The 19127-nt window shown below is 31.4% G+C and overlaps 3 protein-coding genes across 3 annotated transcripts; 2 read left to right on the top strand and 1 right to left on the bottom strand.

The window, feature by feature from the left end:
• On the top strand, positions 1-594 carry LOAG_03243 (hypothetical protein; the record flags this gene model as incomplete). Its single annotated transcript, XM_003138780.1, has 2 exons — positions 1-243; positions 484-594. 2 exons carry the CDS (start codon positions 1-3, stop codon positions 592-594), a joined length of 354 nt encoding a protein of 117 aa, XP_003138828.1.
• Positions 595-5718: 5124 nt separating this feature from the next.
• LOAG_03242 (hypothetical protein) lies at positions 5719-6126 on the bottom strand (the record flags this gene model as incomplete). Its single annotated transcript, XM_003138779.1, has 1 exon — positions 5719-6126. The coding sequence occupies one exon, from the start codon at positions 6124-6126 to the stop codon at positions 5719-5721; it is 408 nt and encodes a 135-aa protein (XP_003138827.1).
• A 2968-nt stretch (positions 6127-9094) lies between these two features.
• On the top strand, positions 9095-14272 carry LOAG_03241 (CMGC/CDK/PCTAIRE protein kinase; the record flags this gene model as incomplete). Its single annotated transcript, XM_003138778.1, has 13 exons — positions 9095-9276; positions 9575-9799; positions 10519-10626; positions 10844-10949; positions 11339-11430; positions 11619-11698; positions 12125-12219; positions 12555-12679; positions 12868-12990; positions 13433-13492; positions 13638-13738; positions 13811-13965; positions 14120-14272. 13 exons carry the CDS (start codon positions 9095-9097, stop codon positions 14270-14272), a joined length of 1605 nt encoding a protein of 534 aa, XP_003138826.1.
• Positions 14273-19127: the final 4855 nt, after the last annotated feature.

Raw genomic sequence — 19127 nt, 5'->3', positions numbered from 1 at the left:
ATGTCTGTGAATGTCTCTGTGTATATATGTCTGCCCGTATGTCTGTCTGTGTGTCTGTGTCTCTGTGTGTATGTATCTCTGTGTATGAGGGAAAAAGAAAGTTCTACCGATTTATTTCCTGAGATTTTTCTTATTGTTGCTACTGTTTATATAAAGAATCTAGTGATATTGCATGACTATTTGAGTGGGTGTATGCAAACGTGTGTGGACGTGTCACATAAACGTATGTGGGTGTATGTAAACGTAAGCATACATGAATAGTGGGCTGTAATTGAGTTTATTTACTCTACAAAAATTTTTGTGTGCTTATTCGCATTTAAATTTCTCGCATATTTGAAGAAGATTTAGGATTATTTAAATTTTACGTGGTAATTAGAGTCACTGTTAATTAGTGGATCAATCTGTCATCTTATTTAGTGAATCTCACTGAATTTGAAATTTTCAAAAGATAGAAAATTATGATTTCAATAGAATGTTTTGAAGCATTTCCCAGATAGAGCTAATGATGATGATTTCAAAGTAACTGAGATTGGCACAAACAGACATGTTGGGACCAAACGTTGGATCGATTTACAACGGTCATCAATCATTTGAATTGAACAGCAACATGCATGTTTGTGTATGTCATCTGTATGTTAGCTTGCTAGAAGATGTATGTCTCATGTGTATGACGAATGGTATACTTTGTTACTACACTTCCAATGGATCACAACGAAAAAACGGAAACCGGAACCAAACAGCAAATGATTTATCAATCGAGTAATTTCCTGCTTCATATTGAAACAAACGAAATAATGGCTGGAATGTTTCTTCTGGTTCCTTCCACTAAACCCATTTCATTCATTTTAAAGATAAGTGATTGACGATAGGATGGAATCTGACCTATGATAGTTGATGCAAGTGTATTAAGAGGACTGTTAATTTCCTCATCTAATGCCGTTATTATCCTTCACATCTCCATCAGATGGTAGAACCTAATGTGTCTGATCCATTTATAAGGTAAGGGTGATGCAAATGAACTCTCAGTGATTATCTCAACAAAATAGCAAAGGGATTGCCACTCACTTAATTAGTTAATAAAGTAAGATATAGGTTTTGTAATTCAGATTTTCTCGTAATAAAATATCCTCTTAGCTGTTGTATTAAATGTTTTGCAAATGAAAATATATCTGGAAGCATTAGCAAATTAGCTTGGTAGAATTATCATTTACTAAGTTTTTTGTCCATTTTCACTATTAGTAAATAAAATATTTAAGTATTTGTGATGCATTCTAGAACTCTAAAATATTGAAAATATGCATATTAGATAGATGAAATGATAGAGGAAGCGAATGGATGGCGGTGTTGTTCGGTTCAATGAGTAATACCAAATTCTCGATTGGAACAGAAAAAAAAGAAATCTTTTAAAGGCATCTTTCCATCATTTCATTCATATACATTTCATTTCATTTTATTGCTTATCGTTTTTTGTTTTATTATTTCTTCATCTAATGCAAATTAATTTTTAATTTCATGTGAAAAAATGGTCCTATTTACAGGAGGTTTTTTAAAAAGTGCTAAATAATGATAATTGTTGGCAAATTTTAATTAGCAATAGTCTAATTGTTCCATGGAATAAATGGAATAGTCTGATTGATAGGATCTCGAAAGTTATATTCGAAGAAGATCATTGGATACTCTTACAATCGTATATCACTATTAAGAGCGTACTTAAAACGATTCCAGAAGTCAGTAAAGTGGTAAGTTCTGAAGTGACCCGGTGAACTCTTTGGAAGAAGTTTATTCTTTAATCATTATCAAACTGAAGGAACTTTCGACATTTTACGCAGAGCTACAACGCTTATTACTAGGAACTTGACGATAATGCTAGAAAGGTCAATTAATCAATCATAATTTAATATCAAAGACTATGTATTATGTGGGAGGTGAATCTGATTAATTCTAAATTGGAATAAGAATCTTAGCAAGAATATGAACTGATTTCAATCATCTGTTGTTTCTTATTTTCAAAATACCTTACATCCTAACTTGTTTCTTTTACTGCTAAATTCTTTTTTCCGTTTGCATGTATGTGTGCGTAATATCGTTGGCTTCTTTGTAATGATTTTGTGGAAATTTAAGGCTTTCCAAACTCGACAAATTTAAATTTTAATATTGCTTAAAGAGTAGTTGACCAAAATTAGTGTTATAAAAGGAGCAAACATACTAAATGACCAATAGATGCGAGGGAAATTGAAAGAATGGGGAGTGGTCAAGAAGAGTTGAAATAGGAAAGCCTGAAGAGAGAAGATTCCATATTGCTTGTTTGGAGTGAAGGGTCAAAAATAGCCAAGAGGTTCAGCCGTAGTTTTCTCTGGTAACAAAGTCTCCAACAGCCGTTAAACAGAGACTGAAGATGATAGGAAATAATGGATGGAAAAAGTGAAATAATTTGCATTTACTTCTCTTACCACAACCGATTACTACCACTGCATCAGTTGCTACTACTACTACACTATTGGTTGTGTCATATTGAAAAGTTGACAGGAAATAATATAATTCAAGAGAAGTGAACAAATTAGCTCTAATGTTACTTTGAAAGGAAGCACAAGCAGCTGTTAAGCAAAACATAAATCACTGGCATTTGCTGTATCGAATAAGTCTATTTCCTGTAAAGAGAATGTTGTCACTGGAAGAACTTCCACTGACAGTGTTCAGTATTATTACCCGATATTACATTATACTGCGGGGGGTGGGGGTATGTTGTGTTTAGGAAAGACCCGAGTAATCCTGGAAATAGAGCTTTGTTCTGTTATGAGAGCCTTTATTTATGAATGTTTATCAGTAAAGTAAATAGTTTAACATTGAAGTTTGTAGAAGATGATGAAATGCGGTAAGCTAATTACTTAAGTAAGCATTTTTCCTAATCTCTCATGATTTTAGGATGTGATGGTGAATGATAGGAAGTTCTTGTGAAAGTTGATTTCCCGCTGTCTCCCAGAAGATTAATAAGGATGCATAAAATTTGGAAATAACTGTGCTGGAACCATTGATATTTACGCAATTCAACAGTAGTATGATAAATAGATTCTAGATAGAACATTATGTTGTACATAATTTCTAAGATTGGTTTAGTATATCAAGGAAAATGGCTCAGAACTGGCTTTCATTTCAATTCCTTAGGCGGTCCTCAGGCTTTAGATTCCTTGAAATTATTTACTAGCTAGTAAATGATTAGCCTTAAGGTTCCTCTTGTCATAACATGATATGGTTAGGCTGACTACACTTTATGGCATAAATCTTATCCTTTAACAAAAGGACAAATATCCCACATAGCTCGACTTTCATCCTTACAACTGAATATATATTTCCATTAATGATGTTTTTTTTTCCAAAGATTTCCCATTTGTAGTAATAAATTTCATTTTAACAAAGCTTTTTAGTAAGACATTCTTCTTCAGCCACTTATGTCTCCTTTTTTCAATGACTTCGAAAGTACGAATGCAAATGGTCAAACTGGCAAATAATTCAATTTTCTTCCGAACTTTTCTCTTTTAGAAAATTGAAGTGGAAGAAGCTGTAGTGTAGAACTGCTTTATAATAATTCATTCGTTTTAAGGATGGAAAAGTTGAAACTTTGAATTTCCAAACTTTCATCTTCCATGAATACTTTTCCATTTAGAAAATTTTTTATAACTCTTTCTTATTAGCAAAGTAAAAAGTATGCCAAAAGGATGGTATCAATTGAAAAAAGGCTAAAAAACTAAGGTTATTTGCAATTTTTTTTAATGGGTGTTAAATATGAGAGGAAAGTTTAGAAACAAGCAGTAAGTTGTATTAGTGGAGACAACAGCTTAACTAAGCAATTAGACAAATTAAGTAATTTAGAAAATGAGCCATTATGACAAAGAATCTTATGAACATCTTGTATCGTATAAAGAGTCATATCAGGGATTATTTTGAAAAGGATTAAAATGAATGCATGTAATATCACAAGTACCATTCGTGTCCGCCATTGCTTCTAACATTTTGTTGACAGAGAAGATCGAGAAGACTTCTGCTTCTACTTTAGTTATGAAAGTATTCAGAGGTGTGATAAAGGAGTATTCTGATCATTCTGTAAAACCATGAAAGTAATTATTTGAATTATATTTTTTTTTTCCTGAACTCACACAATATCCATCAACCCTTTTTCCTCTTTTTTCCCCTTTTTTAACAAGCTTTACTGATTAATTATATATAATGGCGGCATTGCTTAGTTTAATGTACGAATGAGGTAGTAAATACTCTGTAATTACAGTCCTCCTCACTTTTGCTAATTAAAATGTTGAATTGGTTTCTTTCTTATTGGTTGCCACATTTTTCTGAGTTTTGAAAAGTCACCAACTTGCTGCAATGATTAGTATATTCTTTGATCCTCCGAAACTAGTCTAGTCTTACGAGATATTCCTCAAAGGTTTATGATTTTTCTTTCTTTGAAATCCATAAGTTTTAGCTAAAGTTTGAAGAGCCCATTAAATACAACTGAAAAAATTTCGTCTTGTAATACTGCTATCATTGTGAGGATTTGTCTAGATCAGTTATCAAATTGTATAGCATAATGACCCAGTTCTGTATATGATGATAACGCCCGATGTTCACAAAAAGAAAAAGAAAATTGTGACAGAAAGAAGCGGAGTAAAATGTGATCGATTATGTGTCGGAAAAACGTGAAGGTCAATTCAATTTTGATAAGAATCTGGATGTGAAGGATGAAGTGGATTTTATCCAAGGTAGGATAACGGGCGGTCTTGTCACTTTCGACATTATGAGATGCAGATAGGGACAAGGACAATGATTCAGACAGAGAAGGTAAGTGTAGGAGTTTTTCCTTCTTTTTTTTTTTTATTCCGGAACTATGATGCATTAAGAAGGAACACAAATGTTCGGAAAATGCTGTCAGAATTCATTTATCTTGGACAAAAAAAAAAAAAGAAAAACGAAGTAGGAAAAAAATAGACTGATAAGTGAGAACGGTTGATGGGTAACCCAAATGTAGTGACAAAGTTAACAGAATGCTGCTGCTCACCAGAACCCGAACACGGGAGCAGATTCCCCGAATCAGATTGCGCATTCAGCCTTGAAGATGAACAATGGGAAAATTTCTATTGGTGAATATGGTATTGGAATGTTGGGCAATGAATGAAAAAGAGAAGAGAAAGAAGAAAGCTATATAAATGAAAGGACAACAAGAAAGTGAACTCGAGCAATTAGTCAACTTTTAACTAAAATCAAACAAAACTGCTCGTTGAAGTGTTTCGCAAAAAAAGAAAAAAAAAGTGTTTTATTTGATAGAAAAGATCCAAATGAAACGAAAATCTAAACGAAACGAATTAAATTAGTGTGAAGACAGAAAAGTATGCAAATTTTTATTTGTTGTTCAGCAGAGTAAGAATTGTCAGAATCGCTCGGTCACTTTGTGCAACACGACAACTGGTGATGGAGCATATGGACGTTGGACAGATAGCCTCATTGGAGAACCAGAGAGAGAGATTGGCCAACAATCGATGTTAACCCTCAAAGCATTTTGCATTGGTTGTTAAGCTGTTAGCCATATGCTTTGGTTAGACAACAGCTATGTCTGTTTCATCCTTCAATTTCAATCCTCTTTAAGCAACAAAGGTTGAAAGATCATTAGGACACATGTTGTACCTGTCTTCTGGCAGAGATCACTCATAGTTTGTTGCTTCTCTGTTCCTTTCAAGGACTCTCTTCCGATATTACTGTCGCATGTAATGTCACTCTGTGAATGCAAATATCCATGCAAATGCAGCAGTAATGGCGGTTGCAGCTATGGCGGCAGCAATCGCCAAATAGGGATGAATAGATAGATCGTTGTTGTGCACTGTTATTCCAATGACGCCCATTCAGTGAAGAGCGGAAGGAGGAACATATAAAGGAAAATCGAAAAGAGGAAAATTGGCGGAAGATGGAGAGGGTAAAAGACCGATTGTCAACCCGTGATTGTATTCGTATGCTTCTCCTCCGTACTGTTTCTGTTTTCTTCCATCCGATGCGTTGCACTGGTTGATAATTACCCCCTGACAGTTGGGGAATTAATGTCATCGTAACCCGAATATTGGTTGTTTCAGGATTTTCATCAAGCATTATACTTTTTTGTTAGAACTATAATTCGAGCAAATGTTAAAATGCCGTTGCTTTCAACAAATGACATTTGTGAGCTCTAATGTCGCACTAATTGACAGTTTGTTGGAAATTGCTATGTCAGCTTTTCCTACACTTATCGTTGTGTTTTTTTTAAGAAATTATTTGTGTTATTGCTATATCGTCCCTTTATTTAATACTGATAAGTTGGTGATAGAGTTAATTTTCAGAAATTTCAGACACTTTCACAGTTGACTTAAGAAAAGCTACCAGTATTTCTATTAGTAATTCGTTATTTTTTATCTAATTTCAATTTTAATCTTATCAGTATATTCGGAAATTATCCTTCATATAATTTAAAATCGTTTTATAAACGGTAATTTTTGTTTTGATTTTGTGAGACGAAACTATTAAAAGATTGATAATATCTTATCATTTTTAGTAATATATTGATGTTTTTGAGCTCTCTTATCATTTTAATATAGTTCCCATCCGCTTTTAATGATGACTGTCTCCGCATAGGATCATCGGATGTTGAGAATTTAATGGTTTTAATGAAACACAGATGATTAGATTGACAGACTGTGATGCAAATACCATCCGTGGATGGATTGCTCGGAAGAAGCCTATGATTTCAACTGAGAAGCCAATTTGGCTACTAGTTCGGTTGTTAAGCCTAGTCTTAATCAATTACACAACATTATATTCTTGGTTTGTTTTCACATCTCAAAATTATTGGCCATTAATTTGGTGCCTAACAAAGCAGTAAATTGATGCCTAGGTCGATTCTCAGCAATTCACATTTTTCCTGCATGTACAATATCCTGAACTTTTCATCTTCCGAAACTTGAAAAAATAATAAATTTTAAAGGAAAATTTATGATATCGATCGGAGTTCTTGTCAAAAAGTTTTTGATGGAGACAAGAGAAGAGGATAAAATGTACCTTCATCACTTCATTATTCCACTCGTACTTGTTTCATATCTTTTCATCTGGTATTTCAATTTTCAATATGAATATCTCCGAGATTATTATTAAATATTTGTACGCTAAAAACATTCGACAATAATTAAGCATTAAGATAAAGGATTACATGGATGTCTAGGCTTGTGAAGCTTTAAAAGCATTACCGTATATGAGTGGTGAAAAGGAGGAATGACTTGATGAGTTGCTTTAATATGCAAAAAAAAAAGAAAAAAAGTTTCCAGAATTAACTTCCACTATGGGTTTAGAGATGGGAAATGTGATTTTATCTTAAATGTGATGTTATATTGGTAAGGAAGGGATGGATCGTTTCTCCATATTCCTGCTTACTTTTATAAGCCAATTTAATGGAAATTTCGAAATCGTACAAAAAATAAACACTTTCTCGCATAAAATTACGCATATGAAGCATAAAAAGAAGTGAAACACTGAAGTCAATTCAATGTTTCAATTTAAGGTTGCATTATTTTCACAAATCGTTCACATTGCGCTTGACGTGCAATATTCCAACGTGAAAAACTATGAGAATTAGCGTGAACGTGAAAATTAACGTAATAATTCGAATGATATTCTAAAGCAATTTTAAGAAGAAGTAATTCTTTGTTCTACACATCGTTGTTGTATAACTTCCTCAAATTTAGCTCCAGATTATGTTATGTTTAAATAATAGTAGCAAAATTCTGGTGAAAATTGCTAAAAGTATTTTGCAAATAATTTATAGCTATAATTTGAAAATTGTTTTGACTTATGACAACATAAAAATGGTTCATACTTCTTAAGGGCTTTCCCTTTTTTGCTTCATTAGTCATCAATAATTTGTCTCTTCATTGTCAAACATCTGCTTGCAGTACATGACCCCATAACGTCAGTCTCCAAGTCCAAGTTATTTTATTTAATCCGTACTTAATCAGCCTTACTTGTTTGCTGCTTCGGCATATTTGCGCTGATTCAGTTCTGTCCATCAATTCATGTGCTTCATTTTATAGCGCTCTTTCAGGTTAATGTATATTTTATGCAAATTCATGCTTCTCTAGTCAACAAAAATGGTTTTGAATGGGAAGTCAGATAGTCAGTTACGCCTTTTTATTCAGCTTATCATTCACATTTTAAAACAGATCGCTCCATCTTCCTCGACTTTCTTTCATAAACAAAAGGCATTATGTGGAGTAAATTGACCTCTCATATAGGTTTGTTTATTTTTGCATATTTCAATAATCTGATAAACAGTAATTATGAATACTTCTTACTTTTTGTTCTTTTTACCAAACTGATTTATTTTTACTCATTTCCTGAAACATTCATATAAATGTCGAGAAATATTCAGTTGTCAATGAATGAAAAAAAAAAAGAATGAAAATGCCTGAGAAGTAAGCAAATGAAAAGGGTGTCCGTCGGACAATTAAATGACTGAACTAAGTTATTAAGCTTTTAATTAGAGTGATGTGACACAATAGATCTCATTGACAGATATTGTCTCCATCAGTGGATCACTTTGTATATAAATGTATTTCCCTGGGGCTTTCTGTATCTGACTATTCATTTTTCACATCTATACCATTTTAGTTTGTAGAGAAAAATGAATGAAAATAGAATGTGTTTAAATTTCATTTTTCTTTATTATTTTGATTATCAATTTATTTCATGGTCGAGAAGAGATGTTTTTTTTTCTCGATAAAGGTAAAATTCGACCGGCATTTCCTTCCTTCAATGTTTCGGAGAGTATCAAGAACTTTAAATTATTGCAATACTTTAGAATCTAAGACATATTTTATTTCTTCGTAGTAAAAGTCCGGGAAAGTATGTTTCCCTGAATGATTGTTAAAGAGGAAGAAGGAAAAGGTTGGGTAGAATTATTCCCGAATTAGTTGAACTAAGTTAATGACACTATGCACCAAATAAGTATAATTGTTTAATAGCATATAAAGATATTATAGCGATAGAAATCAGTGCTCGGAATGATCAAATTTTAGGATTATGGTTGGCGCACATGGATCGTGATCATGTTGATACTAGAAAAACACAACTTCGAGAGAGTTGCTCATTATCGGTCCTCAATCAGCGACATTTGTCGATTGTGAGAAATTCTAAAAGTTCCGATAATTTACACCGTGTCGTGTTACATGTCACTCCACCTACGTCTCGAAAATCTACCATATTTTTCAATTTAAGGTTATTTTTCATCCTCTTCTTTTGTATACGCGAACTTCGCGCTGATAAAAATGTATATTACATACTACCTATTTTCTATTTTTTATTCCATAAGCAAATTTTAAAGTGAACTACAATCAAAAATCCATTACAGCTATACAAATTTACTAATATTTTGGTTGTATTTATATTTAAATTGCAAAAATTTCTTCTTCCATTAATGCTACTAAAATGAAAATTTAAAAAGATGAAAGTTGTTAAACAGTGATCATTTTGTATCATATAAATGTCTTTCAAACAGCTTTTCTATTTCTTCCAGAAAATCAAGAAAACGTGAAAAATATAATAAAAAAGATGATCGGATTAGCGAGAATGATACTGATAGGGGAAAATTTTGTGCTAACACTTTTGGTGTTTACAAGAAATATCTCGATAAAGTACAATCCAAAAATGATAACAATTCACCATTGCTAACGGTTTCGTCCACTCTGAGAAATGATGATATGGCGCAATCATGGCAGTCATCTAATTTGAGTTCATCAAGGTAACCATTTATAATTAGGAAGCGCACTCAATGATTTCCACTATTATTGGAAATTTAAAAAAATATATGATTGGTTGAAATTGAAAATAAATACTTAAAATGGGTCGACATTTTATTTGATACTAATGTTGAAATGGGAATTTTTCTCAAGACTTACTTTGCTAATTGCCGCTTTGTTCATTTTAACAGGTATTTTCGTTCTACCTACTGTATTATCTTAAGATTCTTCGATCGATTAAAGGAATTTACAACTGTTAGGACAAGTGCCTGCAAAAAGTTATATATTAAATTCGACGATTTAGTGCCATTTTATTGCTAGTTCAATAATACCTCAAATTTTTTCTTAAAGTACCTTGCAGACTCTGCAAGTAACAAGTGTTTCTAACCTTTTTAATTTTATTTTCCCTCTTTTCCTTCTTCCATTATCTTCGCTTCTTCAATTGGAAAATACGTTGCTTTCTCTGACAGCAATAGTGCTTCGAATTTTTGATCTGGTCGTATGCAGGCATCAGTGGGAACAGTCAAAAGTCATAGTACGAAGGTAGTAGTGATGATAACAGTTAAGATAATGATAATTACAATGGGCAGTTCAATTACTGACGATGTCAGTGAAAAACGTTAATGATGATAATGTTAAGTACCTGTATCTCCCTTCGACAAGGCTATAGTTATGATAGTGACAAGTGACAATGTTTATTGCAATGAATTTATTTTTTTAGAAGTTTGTTCAACCTATTTCGGACGACTCGATCGCGTTCGGGCACCAATAATTGCATTGTATCCGCTTTTCCAGATCCTTGCTGCTCATCATCTACTTCCGATCCTCGGTATGTATTGCTAGAAATGCTTTTTTTTTTTATTAGCAGATTTTGAACTTTGAAATTTCACTTCTTTTTCAACAGGGATTTTTTTATAATTTATTTCATTCTTTTAAGTCTTGAAAATTTTAGAAATCCTCAACAAAGGATGTAATAATTTCATAAATATTCATACCATTTCACCAAAATCTTGGATTTATGATCCTTTTTTACGGAAGTATTTTAGGTCTACATTAAGCTCGATGGAGGAAAAGCGTAGCTCATCAGTTGTTCGTCGTCGGAGGCCACGGTCGGCACACTTGGATCCGAATACTTTAGTTTTTCCGCCTAGGGTAATTGCGCCATACTAGCTTTTCCTTCAGATAAATTTTCAATTCCAAGTCGTCTAAGTTTTTAACTTATACGTTGTAGCGCACATTGACACGGCTAAGATCAGTTTTCTGAAGGGGATTTGTATATATGCTAAGTCAACCTTCTGAAGGAAACTTGTAATGTATGAATGTAAAGTTAGCTTTCTGAAGGTTACTTATGATATTTAACCATTTGTTTCAATCTGTTAGATGATTATAAATACGACTGTTTACTTTTCATCTAGAATAAAAAACAACTTGAAGACGTTATATATTCTACTGAATTTCATTTCATCATTAATTCTCTGTAGCAAAATCGTTACCGTGAAATTTCCTTCTCTTTGAGATATTCTAGAAGGATGAATTTTCAGGAAATGCCTGTACAGGATATTAGCGAGCTGTATAGACGCATTGAGAAATTAGGCGAAGGTAGCTATGCTGTCGTTTACAAATGCGAAAGCAGGTAAGGATATCTGATGTATGATGGACTATTTTTGATGCTAAGTGATAAATAGTTGAAATTTCAGATATTGAAATGACGTTAAGTTGAAATTTAAAATTCACACTAATTTATTCAAGTACGAATTTAAAAACTTATTAAGAATTAGATTCATTAACATTGTTTCCAAGCCTGAATAGGCACAGTTGCAGAAGCGATGGGAGTATTGTTGCTCTGAAGGAAATTAAAATTCATAATCAAGAAGGATTACCATTCACTGCTATACGAGAAGGTTAGATAAAGTATTTTTTAACATCTGTTCGGAAATTTTATCTTCATTTTTTCACATATGATTCAAAGCAGCGATGTTGATGATGATAATGCCATTTCATTTCTCCGTAATATGCTTTAGATTGTTTTTTATTTCATTTTCCAGATAAATGACGAAAATTTTCGGTTGTTCGGAAAACGAAAACAACGAAATTTTCCGGTCTTTTCAGTTTCTAAGAAAAGATTTTTTTTTCATTTTTCCCAGTTTTTTTGAGGGAAATAATTTAGTAATCGACATCTTTTTTTTTATTAGGAATTGAAAGAAATGAAATGAGAAGACGGAGAGGAGAAAAGGGATAATGCATTACCATAAGGAGACATGTAATTATATTAATTAAACAAGAAAGTCTTAATGACTTTTTATCATCTATAACATTCATCTTTTTAGCATCATTATTGCGCGCTTTACGACATTCCAATATTGTAACATTACACGATATCGTACACGAACAGAATTCATTGGTTTTTGTTTTCGAATATATGGTAGGCTGATTTGCATTTATAAAATGCTACCTTTCCAATATACCTCAATTATTGATTTAGAAATGAACTATAATAAAGATATATGAACTACGTGATAAATGAAGATATATGATATATGAATGAGCTATAATATATTATGTAAAGAGGATCATATCAACTATTCCGTAATGTACCCATTTTTAATTAAGTAGTAATCATTAAAACCCACAATTCATAAATTAATCCGCATTGTTTCATGTAAGATATGTGCTTAATTAATTAGGAAAATTAAATTCTAGTATTTGGTCAATTGAATGCTCCTATTTGGTAAAGAATCAATCGTTTTATATTTACAGAAAACTGATTTGAGCAAATATTTGGAACTGCATAGTACTGGACTAGAACAGATGCAAGTCCGATTGTTCTTATTTCAGTTACTTCGTGGTCTTGCATTTTGCCATTCTAAGAAAATTTTACATCGGTACAAATATGCAATCAGTGCATTTTAACCATTAATGTTCAAGTTTTTCTTTTTTTCGTGGTCAATTTGATGTTTCTTTTTCTGAAAGTACAAATTTTCTAGAGAAATTGAAATTTCAGGATGGATTTTGATAATAATTTTTGATTCTTTAACCTTAGAATTAATTACTCCATCTTTACTCCATTTAGAGATTTAAAACCGCAAAATCTGTTACTAAATGGTAATGGTGAGTTGAAATTGGCTGACTTTGGCTTAGCTCGTGCAAAATCAGTGCCAAGTCGAACTTATTCACATGAAGTAGTGACATTGTGGTTAGTATTTATTCTAAACTGTATGAAATTCCGGTAAATTTGCTACTTTGTCAAATTTTAAATTGACAAAGTAGCAAATTTAATAATATCAATTTAATAATAACAAAATTTAATAATAAATGTTAACCAAGCTAATGCTTGCATTGACTCAAAGTGGGTGCATGTTAGTTTTCTAAGCAAAATGCAATCAATTAGAACATTAAATCCATCTGCCCCATTGATTCAAGCTATATATTTTTTATGAATTGTGTCTTTCTGGCTTACGTGAAATTTCCGCTGTTATATCCAACCATGTTGTAGCTTTAATCTTTATCGCCGTCGTTATTTAGCATCCGGATTGGGTACTTTATCAAAAGATTGAAATTAAATGCTGACAATAAATGAATGATCCGACTGGTAATTGTGAAATGAGAAAATAAACTTTAAAACAGATTTTTATTAGGTATCGACCTCCAGATGTTTTGCTCGGTTCAACGGATTATTCAACATCTCTCGATTTGTGGTTGGCTTTTTTTTCTTTTATTAATCTTTCACCCTTTAAAATTTCTTAAAATGTTGCTTGTGAAAACTTACAAGAGCTTACCTTTTACTATGCTCCGGTTAATTATCGGGTGGTATTTGTTGGGTACAAGTTGGAAATATTTTAGGGGTGTCGGATGTATATTCGCTGAAATGTGCACTGGTATGGCTCTTTTTCCAGGTACAAAAGATGTCACCGATCAGTTGGATCGAATATTTAGTATTAGGGGTAAGAACCTAACGAAGAATATTTTGAATTTATTTGACTCTCTTACTAGGAAAGATACAAAATTCTGTTCAGGTATTCCTGATCCGAAGAAATGGCCTGAAGTGCTGAGGCTACCGCATTATTCACCGAGCTTTTATCCACCTTATCGAGAATTACCCTGGAGTGAAATACATAGATCTTTGGTGAGACTGAAAAGTGGCCAGTCACTGCTATCACATTTTTTACAGGTATTATCTACCAAAGCTATCATTTTAGGATTTAATGGGTCTTTTTTTTTCTTTAAATATGAAATTCAGATTTGCAAGTTTTCTCGTCCTTTGTTCTCAATTACTTTTTTAATTTTGATTATTGAAAATGTCTTTAAAATTAGCTTAATTCAAGTTGAATCCAACGGATCGTATATCAGCAAACAGCGCAATGATGCATCCCTACTTTGGATGCTTCCCATCCAGTATCCATCTGTTGCCACCAACAGCTTCCATTTATTCGTTGCCAAAAATACGATCCCTTCAGTACTCAACTCTTACGTTATAATTAAACATATTGTGCAACTACTGGTGAATCACTGAAGTGCTCAAATTGATATTACTTAATTTTTCAAATATGATTCCATATTTTGATGGTTATAAAATTTTTTTCTTGAAAATTTAATGTTCTTAAAATGAATGAAAAGAAGCGAGATAGGAAAAGTTTTCATAGAGCAACTTTTTTGGTTTTCTTCGAAATGAATTGCAGTCAAATTTTAAACTTTATTTAAGCAGATCATTCTTCAGATGCATTTCTATGAAGAAAACTGTGGATTATTATTTTAAGGAATACTTCAAAATTCCACAATTGACTGAATGAAATACATAGTATTAAAGAATGGTTTGTCAGTTGATTTTAGGATCTTCAGTATCGCGTAAAAGTGTGAATCTTTGATATTAATTAGGACTTGAATGAAAAACTCATAACTCATTGGCTTAGATTTTATGGGAACTTATTTTGACACATATCATTCCATGAATTTTTTATTGTTTTAAAGAATTATGTTTGTAATTGTTGACAGGTCACAATGTCCGAAAGTCAATTGCAAAAATAAACTTTAAGTTTATTTTTCGTAAACGATGCTTTTTTCTTTCTTACAAATAAACAGAATGTCATTCTCTTTTGCAGGGAAGTAAATATATGGCTTTAATAGGGAAAAAATAATCTTTGTATTGCACTTAAATTTGAAAAATTGATTTTATTTAAATGAATAAAGAATCACTCTTGTGATTCAACTTCATTCTTTTGGCAAAAAGGGGAAAAGAAATCATAGAACTCCCTGAAAAGTCTTTTTACAACATTCCGTTAAAAATGATAAGTTTAATAACCTTATTCACAAGGTAAGTATATGTGAATTACGGAGCAATGGTACGTATATAACCACCGTCTGGCTCGATTCAAATTTTTGACTTTCATGCAGTAAGATAAAGGATTTCGTTAAAGAATTTTACAAATTAGGTTGTGCATGTCTGTCTGCCTGTCTGTCTCTGTGTACGTGATATCACACTAACTATATTACCCACCTGAAATGTAATACTAAAATGATAAATTATCAGATGAAGGAATTCGCAATGCAAAATGTTAATGTGAAAGTATTATCTTGAATAAATAAAATTCTAAAATATGAAGAATTGATTATGCAATTCATGTTAACTCAGGGAATTTTTTCAAAGTTTTCGCAAGTTTCGTTTCAAACTAAAATGTCATTTCATTTCACATTATGGATGAGTTATATTTGAACTCATTCATATCTACATCTATGCTATTATAATATTAATTCGATTGATTGGAAAGAAACTGAACCTTTTACCATTCTGTCAATGGTAAAAGGTTCAGTTCCTTCAAGTAAAAGGTTCAGTTTCTTCAAAGCTATAATTATGTCACGAAATTCTTTAAGTTTTGATGACATTGTAAATTGAATTGATGACACTCTGATAAAATCAATTTGTTTAATAAATAGTCTTATCCATAGTCATTCTTGTTGACCAAGTTGTCTCAGTTAATTGTCTTTTCATTTTCCTTGATATCATAAGATATAGTATCATTTTTCCTGCTAATTTTAATCCATCATATTTCTATTTCATCGGGTTGACCCAATTATTAAGATGATAACTCTGTCACTGTGGTTATTATTATTTCTCAATGTTTTGAATCGAACTACTACTTAGAATATTGAATGGTATCCTAATCAGAAATAGCAACTCTTTAGAAACTTTGATAATCTGTCGAGATTTTTGAATCAGTAAGATTTCTAGAGATTATAATGCCAGTGCAGGTTGATCCGTTCAATTTATTCCGCTAATTTTTCTACCGCTAATTTGTAATCTTTGATCTTGCCAATTATTATCTGCCTTCTTGATACTACCTTAATATGAATGTCATTTTGCAATGTTCCACTAAATACCTTGATACTCTAGCATTTCTCGTAAACAAACTGTGCTGACCAAATATTAAACATCTCAAAGTAAAGAAGTTAATGTTAATGGAAAGGTAATATTGTCTCCAAATTTGAAATCAAATTAAGAGGTGTTGTAATTTACAAAAATGAAATGAAAAGCTATCAAAGAATGATACAAATCATTTTATCTGTTCGTATGTAATTCATAGAAATGCCTTTTATAGATACCATTGGAAGAGACAAAATGCGGTCGATAAAATTCATCTAATAATTAAATAATTCTAACAATTATTTGCAATAAGTTTTGCAATCAAAGATTATATGAGCAGATTGAATACCATCATTGCAATCCGCTGGTAATTCCTGGTTTGAACTGAGATGCATTCTAAAAGAGCGCCTATAATTATCCGATTCATACCGATATTTCCTCGTGGTGGGAACAGTCATTTTATGATATTTTAAATCATTTAATTTATCTCTGAAATTAATCGATATTGCTATCTTTTGATATATATCGAAATTGTGATTTCTTCATTGTTTTTTTAGGAATTCTTAGAACTTTTCATGCAAAAGTTGGGACGATTTTAATAAAATAATGCATATAAATATTATTTTATTTTATTTAAAGCATTCACTTGTGGGAAAAATTACATTGAAATAATTACGAGAAAGATGAGAGAATTAATAAAGAAAATTAAAATTGTTTCCAGTTCCATTGAACTTTCACAAAACGAAAAATCAATTCATATTCCTTTCAAGCTAATTCTTTCAATAAGTTTTTCAAGTAAGATTTTGAAGATGAACTGATAACTAATTATTTCTGATAACTAATTGTAACTAATTATTTCTTCTTACAACTGAACAATCAAAAGCGTTTCAACTTTATCTATAAAAAATGCATTTTAAAGAGCATAACAAGAGGTCAAAGTATTATACAGACGAAAAGATGAGACAAGTAGTTTTTTCATTTTCTTTAAAAAATTAAAAGATGTGAAAATTATCGAAATTTTTGCTTTCATGTTTCTCAACATAACACTGGTCTTAACTGAATAAATCTATGAATTACTTTGTGCCATTAAAACTTGGCTTGAAAAAAGAAATGGATCGTTGTTGTAATAATTCAGTATTGTACCATAATCACTGGCAATGTTAATAAAATATATCATTTATTATAAAAACTCAAATGTCGCATATTCTATGAATATGATCTTTCCTTTCAAATATTCATAGTGTTGGCTTATAATTTTCTTTATTTCAAGTGGTTTTGAATTTGTTGCAAAAATTTTCTCTTCCACTTTGCATTGTACTATTTGTTATTTTGAAATTTAAAAGGCACAAAAACCAAATAGAATTTCCGGTATATATATATATATATATATGTATCGTAGTATTTATGCAAGTGAATTGTTCATTTTTATGATTGCATTGCGACGACCATTCATCAAAAAGTTGAAAATTCAGAAATTTGCCGGAACTGATCGCTTCTTTTGATTCTCTTCCTTTTCCTCACCTTTTTACTCAGAAATCAATATCATATGAAAAAAAAGTGGACAAACAAACGGAAACAGAGGTCTGAATTTCGATTGAGAACAAACTCAGCGGGATATAGCAAAAACGATTTCAGATTTCGTTTACAGCCCATTTTTCCTCATTTCATACATCATTTGTTAATTTTTGCAATTGTAGCATTGTTAAATTGATTTCCGTTTATCTATTATACTGGAGAATTGGGCGGAAAATTTAATTGTCAACAATTATTGACCTCATTAATCTACCTCATCATCATTGTCAATACTGACTTACGATATGACATCAGTTATTTCTTTTAATGTTACTTTTAGTCTTCAATTGATATTAACTCATGAAAGTTATGAAATTGCATTTACAAATACTAAAGAAAAAACCACTCGGTAATCTCAGGTTAATTGTTATTTCTTTTATTTCTACTAAATATTTTATAATATTTAGGTGGAAAATTCTCTTAAAAAATTTTTTGTCATGCAGTTTATTTTATATTTTATTTCATTGAGAAATTAAGGCTCAATGAAACTAATTTTCCGGAAGATTCTAGACTATTTCTCATTTTTTTTCCTCATCTTCTAAACAAAAAATAAAATGAAATATTTTATTGTCATCCTTCAGAGATTCTTTCACGCAATAATAATATATTAGATATGATATTTCACCGTAATTAGAATACTTTGATTGTTTTCGATTTTCCCATCATTTCCCGTTAGGATTAGAAATTTAATTGCAAATTCCCAGCAATCAATGATTCCCAACTTTCCAATCGTTTGAAAATACTGATCGTTAAAAGGTTGAAAGAGGATATACAGTTTAAATTCATGTTGAATTTAAATATTTTCAATTAATTTAAAACGAAATGAAAATTCTTATATCTCTAATCACCTTACTATTACGCGACCAACAGTTTAACTTCTTACATTTGCGTGAGCTATTTTTCGCCGTTAATTTAATTTAAGACTTACAATTTCAATAATGCGTCGAATATAAATTCATCGAAACTATATTATTTATCTTTGATCAATACTTACCTTAATTCCCTTATATCAGTTATGATCGTTAGAATAAAGTGAATCATATGTTTTATATGTTATTGTTTGGGAGAAGAATAACTTTTATTAGGGAATTTTTGACTTTTTTTGTTGAAATTAAACTTTTCAATTCTGTTACTCATTCGTTTCCTTTCTATTTCACTCCAACTAATGCCTCCTTTTTTAATTGCTTATTAGGGGAATAACGGTTTAAAGCGGAGCATTTAAATTTTAAATGTACAGATATGTTCAGGTGTAATGCCACAACAATGTATATTACTGTCAATTATCTATGTTATCTCTTTTCTCAGCCTTCGAATCAAAATTTTTCCCAGATTTGTTGGAGGAAAAGTTTGAGATCGTTGCTTTTCTCTCTCTCCCTCTCTCTCTCTCTCTCTCTCTCTCTCTT

Source organism: Loa loa (assembly GCF_000183805.2).
Source record: "Loa loa unplaced genomic scaffold supercont3.19, whole genome shotgun sequence".
Lineage (NCBI taxonomy): Eukaryota > Metazoa > Nematoda > Chromadorea > Rhabditida > Onchocercidae > Loa > Loa loa.
The sequence above is the reverse complement of the archived record's forward strand: the minus strand, read 5'-3'. Positions and strand labels throughout refer to the sequence as shown.